Below are 14,063 nucleotides of genomic sequence, written 5' to 3' on the forward strand. Positions count from 1 at the left end.
ATTAATTGTTTTTTTTTTTTTATCATTTTAACTTTTTTGTAAAATCATTATATTTAATCTGGATCTGTGGGTAAAATTGTGAATTCCAATTATTTGCCGGCGTCCTTACTAGTGATAATATGTGGGGCGGAAGGGGGGTTATTAGTAATGATACAGCGTAAAGAATTACATTTCATACAGGAGTTTCACGAAAGGGTTAACTTTTAAAGGGACGTAGATTATTAATGGCGGATGGCAATATTTTTAATTTTCGAATAAGTTTTTGATAATTTTGACAAAATTTTGACATACTGGGTCAAAGTAGCGAAACTATACGAAACACGACTTAATTTTTTAATTTAGAATTACATAAAATTTTTAAATTTAAAATAAATATTAACTCGCCAAATTACAGTTAAATTTGACCAAACTTAATCAAATTAGCTCAAACTTGGTTAAAATTGAATAAACTGGCAAAATTAAGTCAAATTTGTCCAAAGTTACTTAAATACGACAAGAGTCGACACTCGATTGAACCTAATTAACCTGAATTACCGATTTGGTCGAGTCGAGTAAAATTTTAAATTTAGAATTTATTCGAAATTCAAATTTAAAAAGTTTAGAAATTATAGATTGTAGAGTTTAAAGATCATAGATTTTAGTAGTCCATAGAGTTCAGAGTTTATAGAGTTAAGAGTCGAGAGTTTAGAAAAATCAAAGGTATTTTGCATAAATATTATTCCCTAAGAAAATAAATGAAAAATTGTCAACCCTTTCGTGACGAATGTGGCATGACAACAGACAAATTAGACGACAAATCACTGTATGAAGACTCTTTACACTGTGACAATGGGGACTGGCAGTCCTATTCCCACCAATATATTAGGTCGACCATCGTACGGTCTTCCTATATAATACGGTGAACTATCACGGTAGTGATCTTTCTCTCCTATCACCCCCCACTGGTGCCCCATCAGCACTAACCGATAGTGCAAGTGGGGTCACCATCAAAAAATGTAATATCTCGAATTAGGACACTTCTGTCGTTGTTAACATTACGGCCAGCCATATGCCAGTGTGTATACTAAATAGCAATAGTAAAGCACCTAATTGTTTTAAATTAATTCCATACAAAAATATATACATTTTATTATACTATGAATTATAAATGACAACTGTCATTTATAAATATTATTTCTTTATCATAATATTTAAAGAGTTTTCTTTCTTTCATATATATATATATATATATATATATATATATATATATATATATATATATATATATATATATATATATATATATATATATATATATATATATATATATATATATATATATATATATATATCGTCTCGTTGACGATAAAAACTTTTAACGTAAAACTGACCTCTGTATTAAATATCAAATTTGAAGTCAAACCATTTAATTTAATTAAGAAATAAATAAATTATACATATTCCAATGGTAATTTAAAAATAACAATTCAATTTTGTATTTATATCATGAAGGTGGCAACATGCATACAGCCCGTCTGATGGTAAACGGTCACTGTAGCCTATGGACGCCTGCAACACTAGGGGTGTCACCAGTGTGTTGCCGAACCTAAAAAAACTATAATATCCCTTTTTAAGAGAAAAATTCCTTCAATTTATCATGCCTTTGGATTCTTATACATACTTCACGCCTCAAATGTATTTGGTTATATACACAGAGTAGGTCACAATATACAGTTTGTTTCAATCACAGATGTTATTTCCTGTATAACCAGGCATCTTGTTTTGTATTTTAGATTTACCATAAAAGTTAATAAGCCCTGTCATTTTTTCATTGTTTTTTTTAAATTACCATAGTAATATAACCATGTAACTTCTAAACTATAAGTTTACACTCTATATGAATTGCAAAATCAAACAAATATTGTAAATTTAATTTGATAGGTAATAGAGGTCGGTTTAGTCTACCTAACTAACTAACTAACTTATCTGACTAATTCTCAGGCGGCTTATAGTTTTTGATACCTTCCATACGCGCCCTCCGCCTCTCGGAGGGCGTGGCGCCCTTTATTTTGGTAATGATGTGAGCTCCTTTCTTGGATAGGTCCGGTTTGTACGATGTGGTCGCCTCCTGGGCAAATTAAATTATATATTATATATTTTTCCTTTTATCTCCTACTATTATATAGATAGATAGATACTCTTTATTGTTGCCTCCAAAAGATTACAATAGTAAACTTATTATAGATACAAACAATTACAAGAAATAATCACAATGAGAGAACAATGGGCGACCTTATCACTAAGAGCGATCTCTTGCAGGCAACCTTTGGATGGAGAGGAGTAATTATAAACAGTTTGATTGGAGGCACGATGAATAAATAAATATATTATATTATATTATTATATATGTATATAATTTATTTACATTACTTACAGCACACAAATAACAACACACATAGATATATACACAAAAAAAAATATTATATTATTAGATAAAAGAAGTAACATAATTTTTTATTTTGTAGGTATGCCAGTTTTAAAAAAAAATTTAATAAAGAAATTTTATAGATGTAACAAGTTAAAATAAAAAAATATTTGAACAAAATTTATTTATTTATTATTATTTATAATAAATGAAAATTCGAGTTTTGACTGTGATATGTAATGACCTTCTTCTGATCATGATGTTCTTGTAAGAATTAAAATCTATTTACTCACATCATCCCAGTTCTCTTCACTTGGTATGATGGCGGGAGGTGGTTGGACCTCCACAGTGGGCCGGTAATCATCGTCCACCACGTATATTTGAGAATCCAGCATGTACCGTTTACGGCAGCATGACACATGGTACTGGAAAAAATTGTTACTATTGAACTGTGAAGAGACCAAACAGTGTGGTTGTTTGTGAGAGAATGGGCCATATATTATATTATATTATTATATAGTATATAAAGAAGAGACTGAAGCACACAAATAACAACAAAAAATATATGCAAAAAAAAATGTTAAAGTGATTAAATTTTATACCCATTGTTATTATTTATATGTTTATTTTGGACAATAATCACTTTTTTTTTATTTTTTTATTTATTTCGAATTAGCCACACCAGTATACATATTATACATAAATTAAATAACATTTTTTGTGTAGCATGCTGATATACATACCTATAGCAGGCGTACACAACATTGACTACAGATTACATGCATATAAATGTCATAATATAATTAATATAATAAATTTACAATTACATATTCTTTATTAAAAAATATCACTGTATATAATTTATCCATTATTTCTTTTTTTTTTTTATAACACTGTAGGGGGCAAAGGAGCATATGTCACTATTATATATTTACTAATTAAAATATTTCGCCTTTCCTAATAAGCAAAGGGACAACAGCAATTAAATAAATAATATGTTGTTATAAAAAAAAATTATTGTCTGAATAAAGGCTTATCTTCTATTATTATTATAACAAAAATATTTATTTTTGTAAAACTTAATCACTTTCACTAGGATAATATCTGAATAATATTTTTTTTTATAAACTACCCACTTTACACAACAGAATTTAATGGTCCAGAGATGGGCAGTACCAAGCATAGCAATTACTGGCAAAACTGCCTTATGGGAGAGCCTTATGTTCAGCAGTGGATAGTTAAAAGCTGATGTGATATTGACGGGGACCAAACCCGCACCCATAAAAAGGGAAGACGGTATATTTATGCCCTTGGTCCTGGGATAGAATAGGCCATCCCTTCTTTATACTCGAGTGTCGTAAGAGCTAAGGGAGGGCGAGGGATGAGCAGCAGTATCCCTTTTAAAACTACTAGCAAAACCCCCCCGAGAGGAAGGCTTATGTCCAGCAGTGGACGGTTAAAGGCTGATATGATGACTATCCAAGGTTTTCTTACATCTAGTTCAACATCGTTGACAATGTGAGTGGCGTCAAAAGGACACGTCACTTTCTTGCAACCTGGGTATTGCTTCCTGCACTTTTGCAGGTGGATATGCATTCTGTAGTGCTCCACTTGGTGCGCCATGTTGTATGGACACGACATCATTTGGTTGGGCTGAGGATCCGCCATAATTCTGATAAAAAAAAGAAGGTATTAGAATTTTTTTTTATTAAATTTCATGAAATGTTCGAAAAATAAATTAGTAGGTACTGCGATAAACAATAGATTTATAAAAATAATTAATAGATAGATAAAAAAGAAATATAATTTGAAAGGATTTATATGGGATAGGAGTTTCGTTGTAAGAAACTTTCTTTGGCGGCTAATTTTATGTAGGTACCTGTATTTATGTAGGTAACAGATTTCTTCTAAAAATTACAATACCCGTTAAAACTAACGATATACATTCAGTACAATTTAATCAGTTTGTACAATAATCACATATAATTTGCTACGCACGTAATGTAACAACAAAAACAGAGTGTGGACGCGGAAAAAAATTTGCACAAAATGCAATGTAAGTCTAAGAACGGTCGTAACTAACCGCGACAATTTTTTTCTAATCTACGATTTTTTTTTTAACAAGATGTTTACGGCTCTGGAAACTTGTCTTTACGAGCCTCTAATTTATGATTCGAACTAATGTGACCATCTCATTAATAGAAAATGTGCCACAGACAAAATAATAAAAAAAAATTCTAAAATCTGCTACATTTGCCGTTATAAATATACTTACAAGGGGATGAAAAAAAAAATACAAAATGAATTCAATAAAATTTCTTTACTCAATAAAAATATTTACTCTACATGTCAATATTTGCCTCTAAATTTTCGTCTTCATTTTTCAAGTATTTTTTCTTATTATATATATTATTGTTTTTAGTTAATTTCCGTATTCTTTTATCTCCTTTTTGTGGTAATTGTAGCTGAAACATGTTGGTTTAGGAATCTATCCCTTATTTTTGTTTTATTTAGATTCATCTGAGAAAAAATTCTTTTGCACGAAGCCTTCGACATGGGCAAACATAATAAAGTTTTCGCGAAATTTGTTATATAATATTTAGATAGTCTATTTACTATATAGATTTTAACAAATCTCTTAGACATTTATCAAATTTCATTTGCTGAAGTTCGTCATCAACTTTTTGAATGTTATTTTCGTCTACTATGTTGTGAATCAATCGTCGCAATATTTAAAAATACGTGGTTAACGTATGTTGAATCATTCTTTATTTAAAGACATAATGTTAAGTTTCCCAATTATTTTAAATATAACTACTCACAATGTTTACATTCTTTGAACGACTGAATATGTCTTTAAATGCTGTGTGAACTGTTGTTTAGTGTGTTGTCTACAATATACAATCTAGTGCATAAAAACACAGTTTATATATCTTGTCATTCAAACTACTGAACAAACTTCCGATTAAATATTTGTCTTTAAAAACTGCGTGAAAAAATGTTTAAAGGTGTCAATCTTGCTTGAAATATAATGTTTAGTTTTTGATGCAATATAAACGTGCATAAAAAAGCATGTTATATATTTGTCATTTAATTCATTTTTCTGATTAAATATTTAGTCTTCCAAAAACTGACGACTGAAAAAATTGTTTAAAGGTGTCTCATTGCTCTAAAATTCTTTTGATGCAAACGTCAAAACAAAGCCTGCGAATTTTGTAATACCTTAATTCCTTTTATACAACTTAGATTGGCAAATAAGCTGACGGCCTACCTGATGGAAAGTGGTAACCGTCGTCTATAGACATAAGCAGTACCATGGACATAACAGAATATACTGTTTCGCCCATGATACCACTCATACGTTGCCATTCCTGAGGACTCAGATGTTATTCCTCTATACTCTGTAAATTCACTGCCATATCCCACCCTTTAAACCGAAACACAGATATTCAAACACAACTGTTTCACGGTAGAAACACGAATGGGACAGAGGTACCCAAGCAATCGACTTTTGTACAAAGTCTCCCTCCTATTTTATGTTTTTCGGTAAAGGTAAATTGTGTTACACTAGCATACCACGAAAATTTAGTTCCAGCGTTTTTACTTCTTCTTTTAATGAAGATTTCTTAAAAAAATAACTGTACAACGTGAAACAGTTTAATAAAATAATTATTTTTGAAAAATCTCTGAAGAATCTGATTACATGTTCAAAAATGTTTTTAAGATGATCTTTGCTTTTTTAAACAAGATAGTCTAGTAATTAATTTACAGTTGCAAGCTTTATAGAATGCAACGTACTGGCCTTCTTCTTAGCCCTCGATAATCAGGAAGAAAGCATGGGATCTTGGACCCACTCAGGTCGATAAAAACGTTTCTATTTTCTTTTCATAATTGATGATTCATTACATAAAATCGAACACAATATACACCAAAAGAGAATGAGGTAAAATCATAATTTGATTAGTAACCAAATCAATAAAGGAGATTAGAAACACTATTGCAGTTTCTTTACAGTTCATAATCAAATGACGCACTTGTTTAAAAACAGAACAAGCGTGATATTCTCGTATAATCTGACTAAATAATAAATAATTTATACTGTAATTATATAACTAATGTAATTATTTGTAAAAAGATGAATTTATTGAAAATTCAAATTAAGTAATGTGAATTTTCTTGGAATCTTTCAAATCTGTCAAAATTTGCCGTTTTTGTAAATCATTAGTATGATCTGCCACGGACATAATTTGGGAGCGAAATTTGCCAAAGCGGCATAAATTTACCACAAATGGTCACATTGGTTTCAACTACCTACCATTTGTTCTCTTTGGTCTATACAGCAGTCTAATCTTGTTCTCAGATAGCAGTTGCTTCAGTCTAGACCATAGATACAGAACCGATTTAGATTGACATTACTATCTATAGTGAGTTACTGACATTGACTTATCTAAACTGAAAATGAATGTAACTTTTTTCAATTTTAATTTTTATTTATTATATGTTTTTAAATTAATAATATAATATTATTAATATTTAATACGTATTTCAATTTTAAAAACACTTTCACAGGAAGATAAAATGGAAAAAGTATTTCAAGATCCCGTTCAACTTTCGAAAGGTATAAATTTGAGGTGAGTAAAAAAACAACATTAAAATTGTTTATCAAATAAAATTAAGTTTTCGCGTTTCACTAATTTCTAAATTGCGCCTTAATGGTAAACACCGCTACCTATATGCACTCGTAATATCAGAGAAAATGCATGTGTCTTGCCGGCCTTTTAAGAAGGAATAAGCTGGTTTCTAAAAGGTCTTTGTTAAAAAATGTTCCCTTGTGCCCTGACATAAAATGGGTGTGGGTGTCCAAAGAAGTGACTAATGGAACTTAAGGGTCGAGGGATTGGCAGCAGTGTCTCTTTTAAAACATGATCAATATCTAACTGTAGTTTCCAAACCGCCTTCTAAGTGTGGCAACTACTGGCAAAATTTCCTAATAGCCGGAGGCCTGGGGAAGAAAGATTCTTAAGTAGTGACCACATATGGATAAATGCAGTGTAGCACGCTGCCTCACTAGATGGATGACCTGAATTGCATTGCAGGGAGTCAGTGGATACAGGTGACTCAGGATATATATATATATATATATATATATATTTAAATGACTATGTAGACAATTTTAGAAAATTAACACCATGGACACTTGCCATTCAAGTGATCATTTAATGTGTAATAAATAGGCTTTATTCAATTAGTGTTTTTTAATAACAGTTTTAAACTTATTAAAAGGCAGATCTAAAATATCCTTTGGTATCTTATTATAACATTTAACACTCATTCCCATAAAAGTTCTATTAACTTTTTTAACAGGATACTTTATTCAAGTTTTAAGAACAAACTTATTAAAAGGTAGATCTAAAATATCCTTCGGTATCTTATTATAACATTTAACACTCATTCCCATAAAAGTTCTATTAACTTTTTTAACAGGATACTTCAAGTTTTAAGAACAAACAAATTTTTTTTTTAACTTATTAAAATATTAATAAATTTGATGTCACACTGATTCCTCCTAGCAGCGGAAAAGATAAAAAATCTATTTATTTCAGGGAACTGATGACATCGGCAACAGAGTTTCACATTGACATGGATTTTAAAAAGAAACAAAGCGAGATGTGTTTAAACATGGACGAAGATCTATATCCAGACTTAGACGATGGAGAGGACAGGTTGGTTTCTTAAATTCTAATTTTTTTATCTTTATGGAAAATTTGTAATTGGTAGCATCCTTTGAAAGAAGTGTTGTACCAGTAAAACACAGTATTTTTATGGAAGGAACATGAATGGAAAAAGAGCAAACAATATTGAGCCTCTTGTATTGACAAGGCAGATTAGGCTTAGTACTGAAACATAGTTCAAATTTATTATTATTATATATACATTTCAAATTTGTTTAGTTCTAAACTATGTAATATAATATAATGTAAATTGAACTCTATTTTCTGTGCTAAGCCTGTCATTTGGGTCACTGTGTGACAGAGTTATGGTTAGTACAGGCAGCCCAGCTCCATCCAGAAGCACAAAAGCTTCCTGGTATTCACAGGCCTCACAGAGCGAACTCACCGTTCTGAGGATTTCTAAATGTTAATGGGTCATTGTTTCATATTCCAAGATTATGAGCAACTGTTTCGTGTGCATCAAAACAGCATCGACATAGAGGGCTGTATGTGGCTCCTATTGTGTATAAATGTTTGTTTAATGGACAATGGTTGATTATTGTCCCTATTATTGTTTCAAGGTTTTTCCTGTCTAGATATAATAGACGTTTTGATAGTCCTCGACTCAACATTGGCATGGCCAATTTTGATTGTCTGCAATCAGTAGCGGGTAGTTCTAGACCACTCTAGAAAATTCTTTTTTTATATTTCTGATAATTTTCCAAATTGGTTTACAACTGACTGAGTTATGAGGTAACAAACGTAAAAAAAATGGAATCAAATTGAGAGCTTCCTTCTATTTGAAGTCCTTTGTAAAGAGCTCTTCACACCCTTTAATTTTAATTTTTCTTGACAGTGATGTTGAAGATGTGCTAAAAAATATTGAGGACTCAACAGACAAATTGATGCTCGCGTCCCCGGAGTACCTGTCCTTCAGCGAGCTCTCGGCCAAGATGGTGGACTGCGTACCTAGTGGGGATGTTAAAATACTGATCCTGGAAGAAGGTATGAAATATTATTATTTAATAATATATTATTTAATAATTATTATTCTTACGGAAAATGTTTAAAATATCACAACATCAAGAAACTAAAGGGTAGTCCCTAAAAAAATATTTAAAAAATGTTGTATTATTTTTATGCCACTTAGAATGGCAATACCGATAGCGCAGGCAGGGTTACCATTCCAATATCATCCATAAAAAAAAGTCTTTATATAAGTTTATATATGTATATTCATATATATTTATGTATAATTTATTGGTATCTATTTATGTAAGTATTTTATTATTATAAGTATATTTTTTTTTTTATGCTTTATTTCTCTTTTTTTAATCTTATTTTTCTGTTACGCCTCGACCTGACACATTTTTAATTATTCCTCTCTATCCTAAGGTTGCCTGGCTAGCCATTGTTGCCTCTTCATCTTGCTTTCTTCACCTTTAAAAGTGATACAGTATCATTCTTTGAAGGGGACAATAAATAGTTTTCATTCATTCATTATTTGCAGGTGATGGTCCCTTGGTGCCAGTGGACGCTGAGGTAACCCTGCATTACGCTGCCTATTGGGAGAAGACTAAGATACCCTTTGATTCGACCCTCACCATGAATTCTGGTGCACCCATGGTATGTACATTGTTAGTTACGCTATTGTATATCTATTTATTTATTAAACTTTAACACACCTAAATAATGCTCTAAAAAATGCTTTTTGTCATTATTTTCACACCAGAGAGAGACTTTGTACAAAAGTCGATTGCTTGAGTACCTCTGTCCCATTTATGTTTCAACCGTGAAGCTGCTATGTTTGCATGGCTGTGTTCGGTTTGAAGGGTGGGATACGGCGTGAATTTACTGGGTACAGAGGAATAACACCTGAGTCCTCAGGAATGGCAACGCATGGGAGGTATCATGGGCGAAACAGTATACTCTGTTATGTCCACGGTACAGCTCATGTCTATAGGCGACGGTTACCACTTTCCAACAGGTGGGCTGTCAGCTTGTTTGCCATTCTAAGTTGTATAAAAAAAATCAAGCTATTAATACATTTATAACTAATGCTCTCTCACAGACGATTCGCCTGGGCGCCGGCCGTATCCTGCCAGGGTTGGAGGTGGGCCTGACTACAGTGCACGGCCCGACCGCCCGGTTCCACCTGCTGCTACAGCCGGCCGCCGCCTGGGGCCCGCGCGGGGCGCCGCCCCGGGTCCGCCCTGAGCCGGCCCTGTTCATCATATCTTTGTATTCGGTCAGGGATATGTATGCTACGGCGCGGTGAGTATATTAATTTTACTAATTACAGAACAGTAGGATTTATCCTGGTGTTTCCCAACGTAGGGCCAATTTGATAGTTAAGGGGGGAGGGAGCAATAAAAAATGGACTAGAAGTGATTTTAACCCCCTTGCTCTGGACCATTTAAATGCAATGCTACGAGTTCATATCGGTGTCAAATTTAACAAAAAAAAAATACTTATTGGGTATAATTTCGTTTGACGTTACCAAAATATCAACTGGGCGATTAGAGTCGTCAAGTAAACTTTTTCGGGGAAAATTATGTATAGGGGCATAAAAATTTTAGAAATGTTCAAGTGGGGCATGGCACAAACAAGGCTGGGAAACACTGACGCAAACGGGATATCGATTGCGTCACACTTTGAGGTCAAATAACTAAGGACGCTTATTGTCCTTAGACCCCAAAAGCAAAAAATCATAAAGCAAGGGATTACAATGAACAAAATATTTTTCTTTTATAATATTCGTCATCATTATACCAGCCTTTAACCGTCCACTGCTGGATATAAGCCAGCTTGGGGGGTTTTGCCAGTAGTTGCCACGCTTGGTAGGATTGGCAACCGCAGTCAGGCTTTAGAGATGTTTGAAGAGAGACTGCTGCCCGTCCCTCGCCCTCCCTTAGTTTTTATTGGATGAAAATGGAGTGGTAACCCCGCCTGCGCTAACGGGATACGCTGGCGGGGCACCAGCGATGCCAGGTGATTCCTAATGAATTCATCATGATGCCAGGGCCTATCATGATGAATTCATCAGGAATTAATCATAATAGTTTCCTGGGGAAACTGCGAGGAAGTCGACCTGGTTGGATATATTGCTAGCAATGGGATTCTCAGTCTCCATTACTAACAATCCCTTTTCCCCCCGCCCTCCCTTAGTTAGCTCTAATGACGCTCACGAGAAAGGAATGGATAGCCTTTTCTATGCCAGGACCACGTGGCCATTTATTTATAATTGTTTTATATAAATTCCTATATTTTGTAATATATCTATGACTATTTATTTACTTATTTATTTATTTCTAATATTATTTTGATTACAGATTTAATGACCTTCCCATGGAGGAGCAGAGGAAATTCGAGGTCACCGTCAAAATCGTAGATGCGTTACATTCCCAAGCAAAGGACATATTTGCAAAGAAAAAATATAAAAAAGCCATAAGGAACTATCAACAATCTATGTCAGTATTAGGCTTGTCCCAACCGAAAAACGAAGCGGAGGAGCAGCAAATTAAAAAGTTAAAAATTATTGTCTATGTCAACTTAGCTATTTGTTACTATAAAATAAATAAACCAAAGTATACATTGATTATGTGTGAAAACTTAGATAGGATAAGCGATTTAGATAAACATTGCAAAGCTCTGTATTATTATGGTAAAGCACATCAGATGTTAGGTAAAAACGAAGACGCGTTAATATACTATAAGAGGGCATTAAAATTAGAGCCGAAAAATAAAGAAATAGGCAAAACGTTGGCTGAATTAGACGATTATTTAAAAAGGTCGGCCGTGAAGGAAAAAGAAATGTGGCAGAATGCTCTTGGGTCTGCGCCTGTGGAAAAAAAAGAAAAAGTTTACAACGTGGACGAGGATTTTCAAAATGGCGTCCGCGATATGTGTCAAGATTTGGCGGGAAGAAATGAGTACAGTAAATTCGATTTGCCAACCGGCATGACGAAAGATGAGGTTGATTGTATCAAATCTTTGGCGAGTGATTTTGAAGGGCTTGTCGTTTTAGAAGATGGCGAGGGGAAGAGGAAGAAAGTTAGCATAGTGAAGAAAATGGCATAGTTATGTTTTATGTAAACAATTTTATATACAAAAACATTCATATCGAAGTGTGGCAGTGTCGAAATCTCTCACTTTGCTTTTTTTTTATTAAACTTAGAATGCAAAAGCTGATTTAAAGACCCATATTTAAGGGGTAGGAAGCCGTTCTCGTTTCGACTACCATTTTCTTTCTTTCTTTCTTTATTCTTTATTGTACACAAAAGGTTATTAAAATGTAAAAACAAACATTTTAACTCATATACGTCTAAGTTAAGTATGCACTTGTGTACTTGCAGTACTGAAGCGTCGGACTTGAATCACATTGTCTTCTCATGTCCAAAATTTTACCAAAACTCTCTCTGATATGTATTAAGGATGGTTCGCGAAGTGATAACAACTGGTATGCAAGAATACTGGTTTATTACTGACAGCGCATCAAGTCTCCCATTACTAATATATATGTAGGTAGATATAATTATGCTCATTATTATTAAAAGAGGGTAGCAGATACATCATCTTTCCACCCTAATTTTGAAACCTGTTGGAAAAACAAACAATACTTTATTAGGGTGCCTGTCCATGCCTAATAAGTACATTTTACATCTAAAAATATCTTAATACTAAACAAAATAAACTAGGCCTTCACTTAAAGAAAACTGTATAATCTACTTTCTTTCTAGGCCGTTTGGAACGTCCGGGTGACGATTGTATGGTGACTGGATTCTGAATGGTAGATGTAGTTTGAGGTATCTGAACCTCCGGTTCCTGTCCCACCAAATCCTCGCCCTCACGTTCCACCACTCTACAGACATTACCATCAGAATGAACAATACAATCTGCTACGTTTGTGGCTGGCACTTCGTTATCTTCCGCACCCCCCACCGAAGATGTGTTAACCAGGTTTTGCTCATTCAGTTGTTGTGGTAATACTGATACCGTAGGGGGTGGTGAAAATGACGGAGTCCCCTGGCCGTACACAGGACAAGGGTGGATGTTTTGTGGCTTACTTCTCCCATTATCAATGGTTTTTCCGCACTTGTAGTGTATTATTTGATCTAAGTGTCTAACACATGTAGTATTTAGATCATCAATGTATACCTTAAATAATCTATTACCAATAGTGTTTACAATTACACCTAATTTCCAATATTTCTTTCTAGCACTGTACCAGCGCGCCAATACCCTGTCACCATTTTTAAAAAATCTACTGGGTTTTGCTTTATTCCTGTCGCTGTTTTCACTATACGAATATTTATGTTTTGTAGGCAGTACTAAATCAAGTCGAGATCTTAGATTTCTACCAAACATTAATTTTGCGGGTGATTGACCTGTAGAACAGTGTATGGTGTTTCTGTACTCAAATAGATAACCCATTAATTTTTCATTCAGTGGCTGGCACTTCGTTATCTTCCGCACCCCCCACCGAAGATGTGTTAACCAGGTTTTGCTCATTCAGTTGTTGTGGTAATACTGATACCGTAGGGGGTGGTGAAAATGACGGAGTCCCCTGGCCGTACACAGGACAAGGGTGGATGTTTTGTGGCTTACTTCTCCCATTATCAATGGTTTTTCCGCACTTGTAGTGTATTATTTGATCTAAGTGTCTAACACATGTAGTATTTAGATCATCAATGTATACCTTAAATAATCTATTACCAATAGTGTTTACAATTACACCTAATTTCCAATATTTCTTTCTAGCACTGTACCAGCGCGCCAATACCCTGTCACCATTTTTAAAAAATCTACTGGGTTTTGCTTTATTCCTGTCGCTGTTTTCACTATACGAATATTTATGTTTTGTAGGCAGTACTAAATCAAGTCGAGATCTTAGATTTCTACCAAACATTAATTTTGCGGGTGATTGACCTGTAGAACAGTGTATGGTG

The 14,063-nt window shown here is 33.6% G+C and overlaps 2 protein-coding genes across 3 annotated transcripts; one reads left to right on the plus strand and one right to left on the minus strand.

Annotated features, from left to right (window-relative positions):
* Window positions 1-1,303: 1,303 nt before the first annotated feature.
* On the minus strand, window positions 1,304-4,533 carry LOC128200061 (gametocyte-specific factor 1-like). Its single transcript, XM_052892105.1, has 4 exons — window positions 4,284-4,533; window positions 3,899-4,076; window positions 2,698-2,829; window positions 1,304-2,107 (listed from the first exon to the last, which is right to left on the minus strand). Exons 2-4 carry the CDS (start codon window positions 4,070-4,072, stop codon window positions 1,970-1,972), a joined length of 444 nt encoding a protein of 147 aa, XP_052748065.1. The 5' UTR covers window positions 4,073-4,076; window positions 4,284-4,533; the 3' UTR covers window positions 1,304-1,969.
* Window positions 4,534-6,794: 2,261 nt separating this feature from the next.
* LOC113514823 (inactive peptidyl-prolyl cis-trans isomerase shutdown-like) lies at window positions 6,795-12,544 on the plus strand. 2 transcript variants are annotated; one of them, XM_052892107.1, is made up of 7 exons: window positions 6,795-6,828; window positions 6,974-7,035; window positions 8,008-8,127; window positions 8,972-9,120; window positions 9,626-9,741; window positions 10,187-10,389; window positions 11,448-12,544. In XM_052892107.1, the coding sequence occupies exons 2-7, from the start codon at window positions 6,983-6,985 to the stop codon at window positions 12,193-12,195; spliced, it is 1,389 nt and encodes a 462-aa protein (XP_052748067.1). In that variant the 5' UTR covers window positions 6,795-6,828; window positions 6,974-6,982; the 3' UTR covers window positions 12,196-12,544. The 2 variants fall into 2 exon arrangements, with proteins under 2 accessions (XP_052748067.1, XP_052748066.1); XM_052892106.1 differs by lacking the exon at window positions 6,795-6,828 and adding an exon at window positions 6,835-6,868.
* Window positions 12,545-14,063: the final 1,519 nt, after the last annotated feature.

Source organism: Galleria mellonella, unplaced genomic scaffold (genome assembly GCF_026898425.1).
Source record: "Galleria mellonella isolate WM207_F2 unplaced genomic scaffold, CSIRO_AGI_GalMel_v1 utg150, whole genome shotgun sequence".
In the NCBI taxonomy this organism is placed as follows: Eukaryota; Metazoa; Arthropoda; class Insecta; order Lepidoptera; family Pyralidae; genus Galleria; species Galleria mellonella.

What these genes read in the sequence shown, in the direction of transcription:
- LOC128200061 (XM_052892105.1), bottom strand. Translation starts at nt 4,072, where the DNA reads ATGGCGGATCCTCAGCCCAACCAAATGATGTCGTGTCCATACAACATG. An exon ending in TCAACGATGTTGAACTAGAT is followed by an intron (nt 2,830 to 3,898) that starts GTAAGAAAACCT and finishes AATTTTTTCCAG; the next exon opens with TACCATGTGTCATGCTGCCG. An exon ending in GTGAAGAGAACTGGGATGAT is followed by an intron (nt 2,108 to 2,697) that starts GTGAGTAAATAG and finishes TAATTTGCCCAG; the next exon opens with GAGGCGACCACATCGTACAA.
- LOC113514823 (XM_052892106.1), top strand. An exon ending in TCGAAAGGTATAAATTTGAG is followed by an intron (nt 7,036 to 8,007) that starts GTGAGTAAAAAA and finishes TATTTATTTCAG; the next exon opens with GGAACTGATGACATCGGCAA. An exon ending in GATATGTATGCTACGGCGCG is followed by an intron (nt 10,390 to 11,447) that starts GTGAGTATATTA and finishes TTTTGATTACAG; the next exon opens with ATTTAATGACCTTCCCATGG.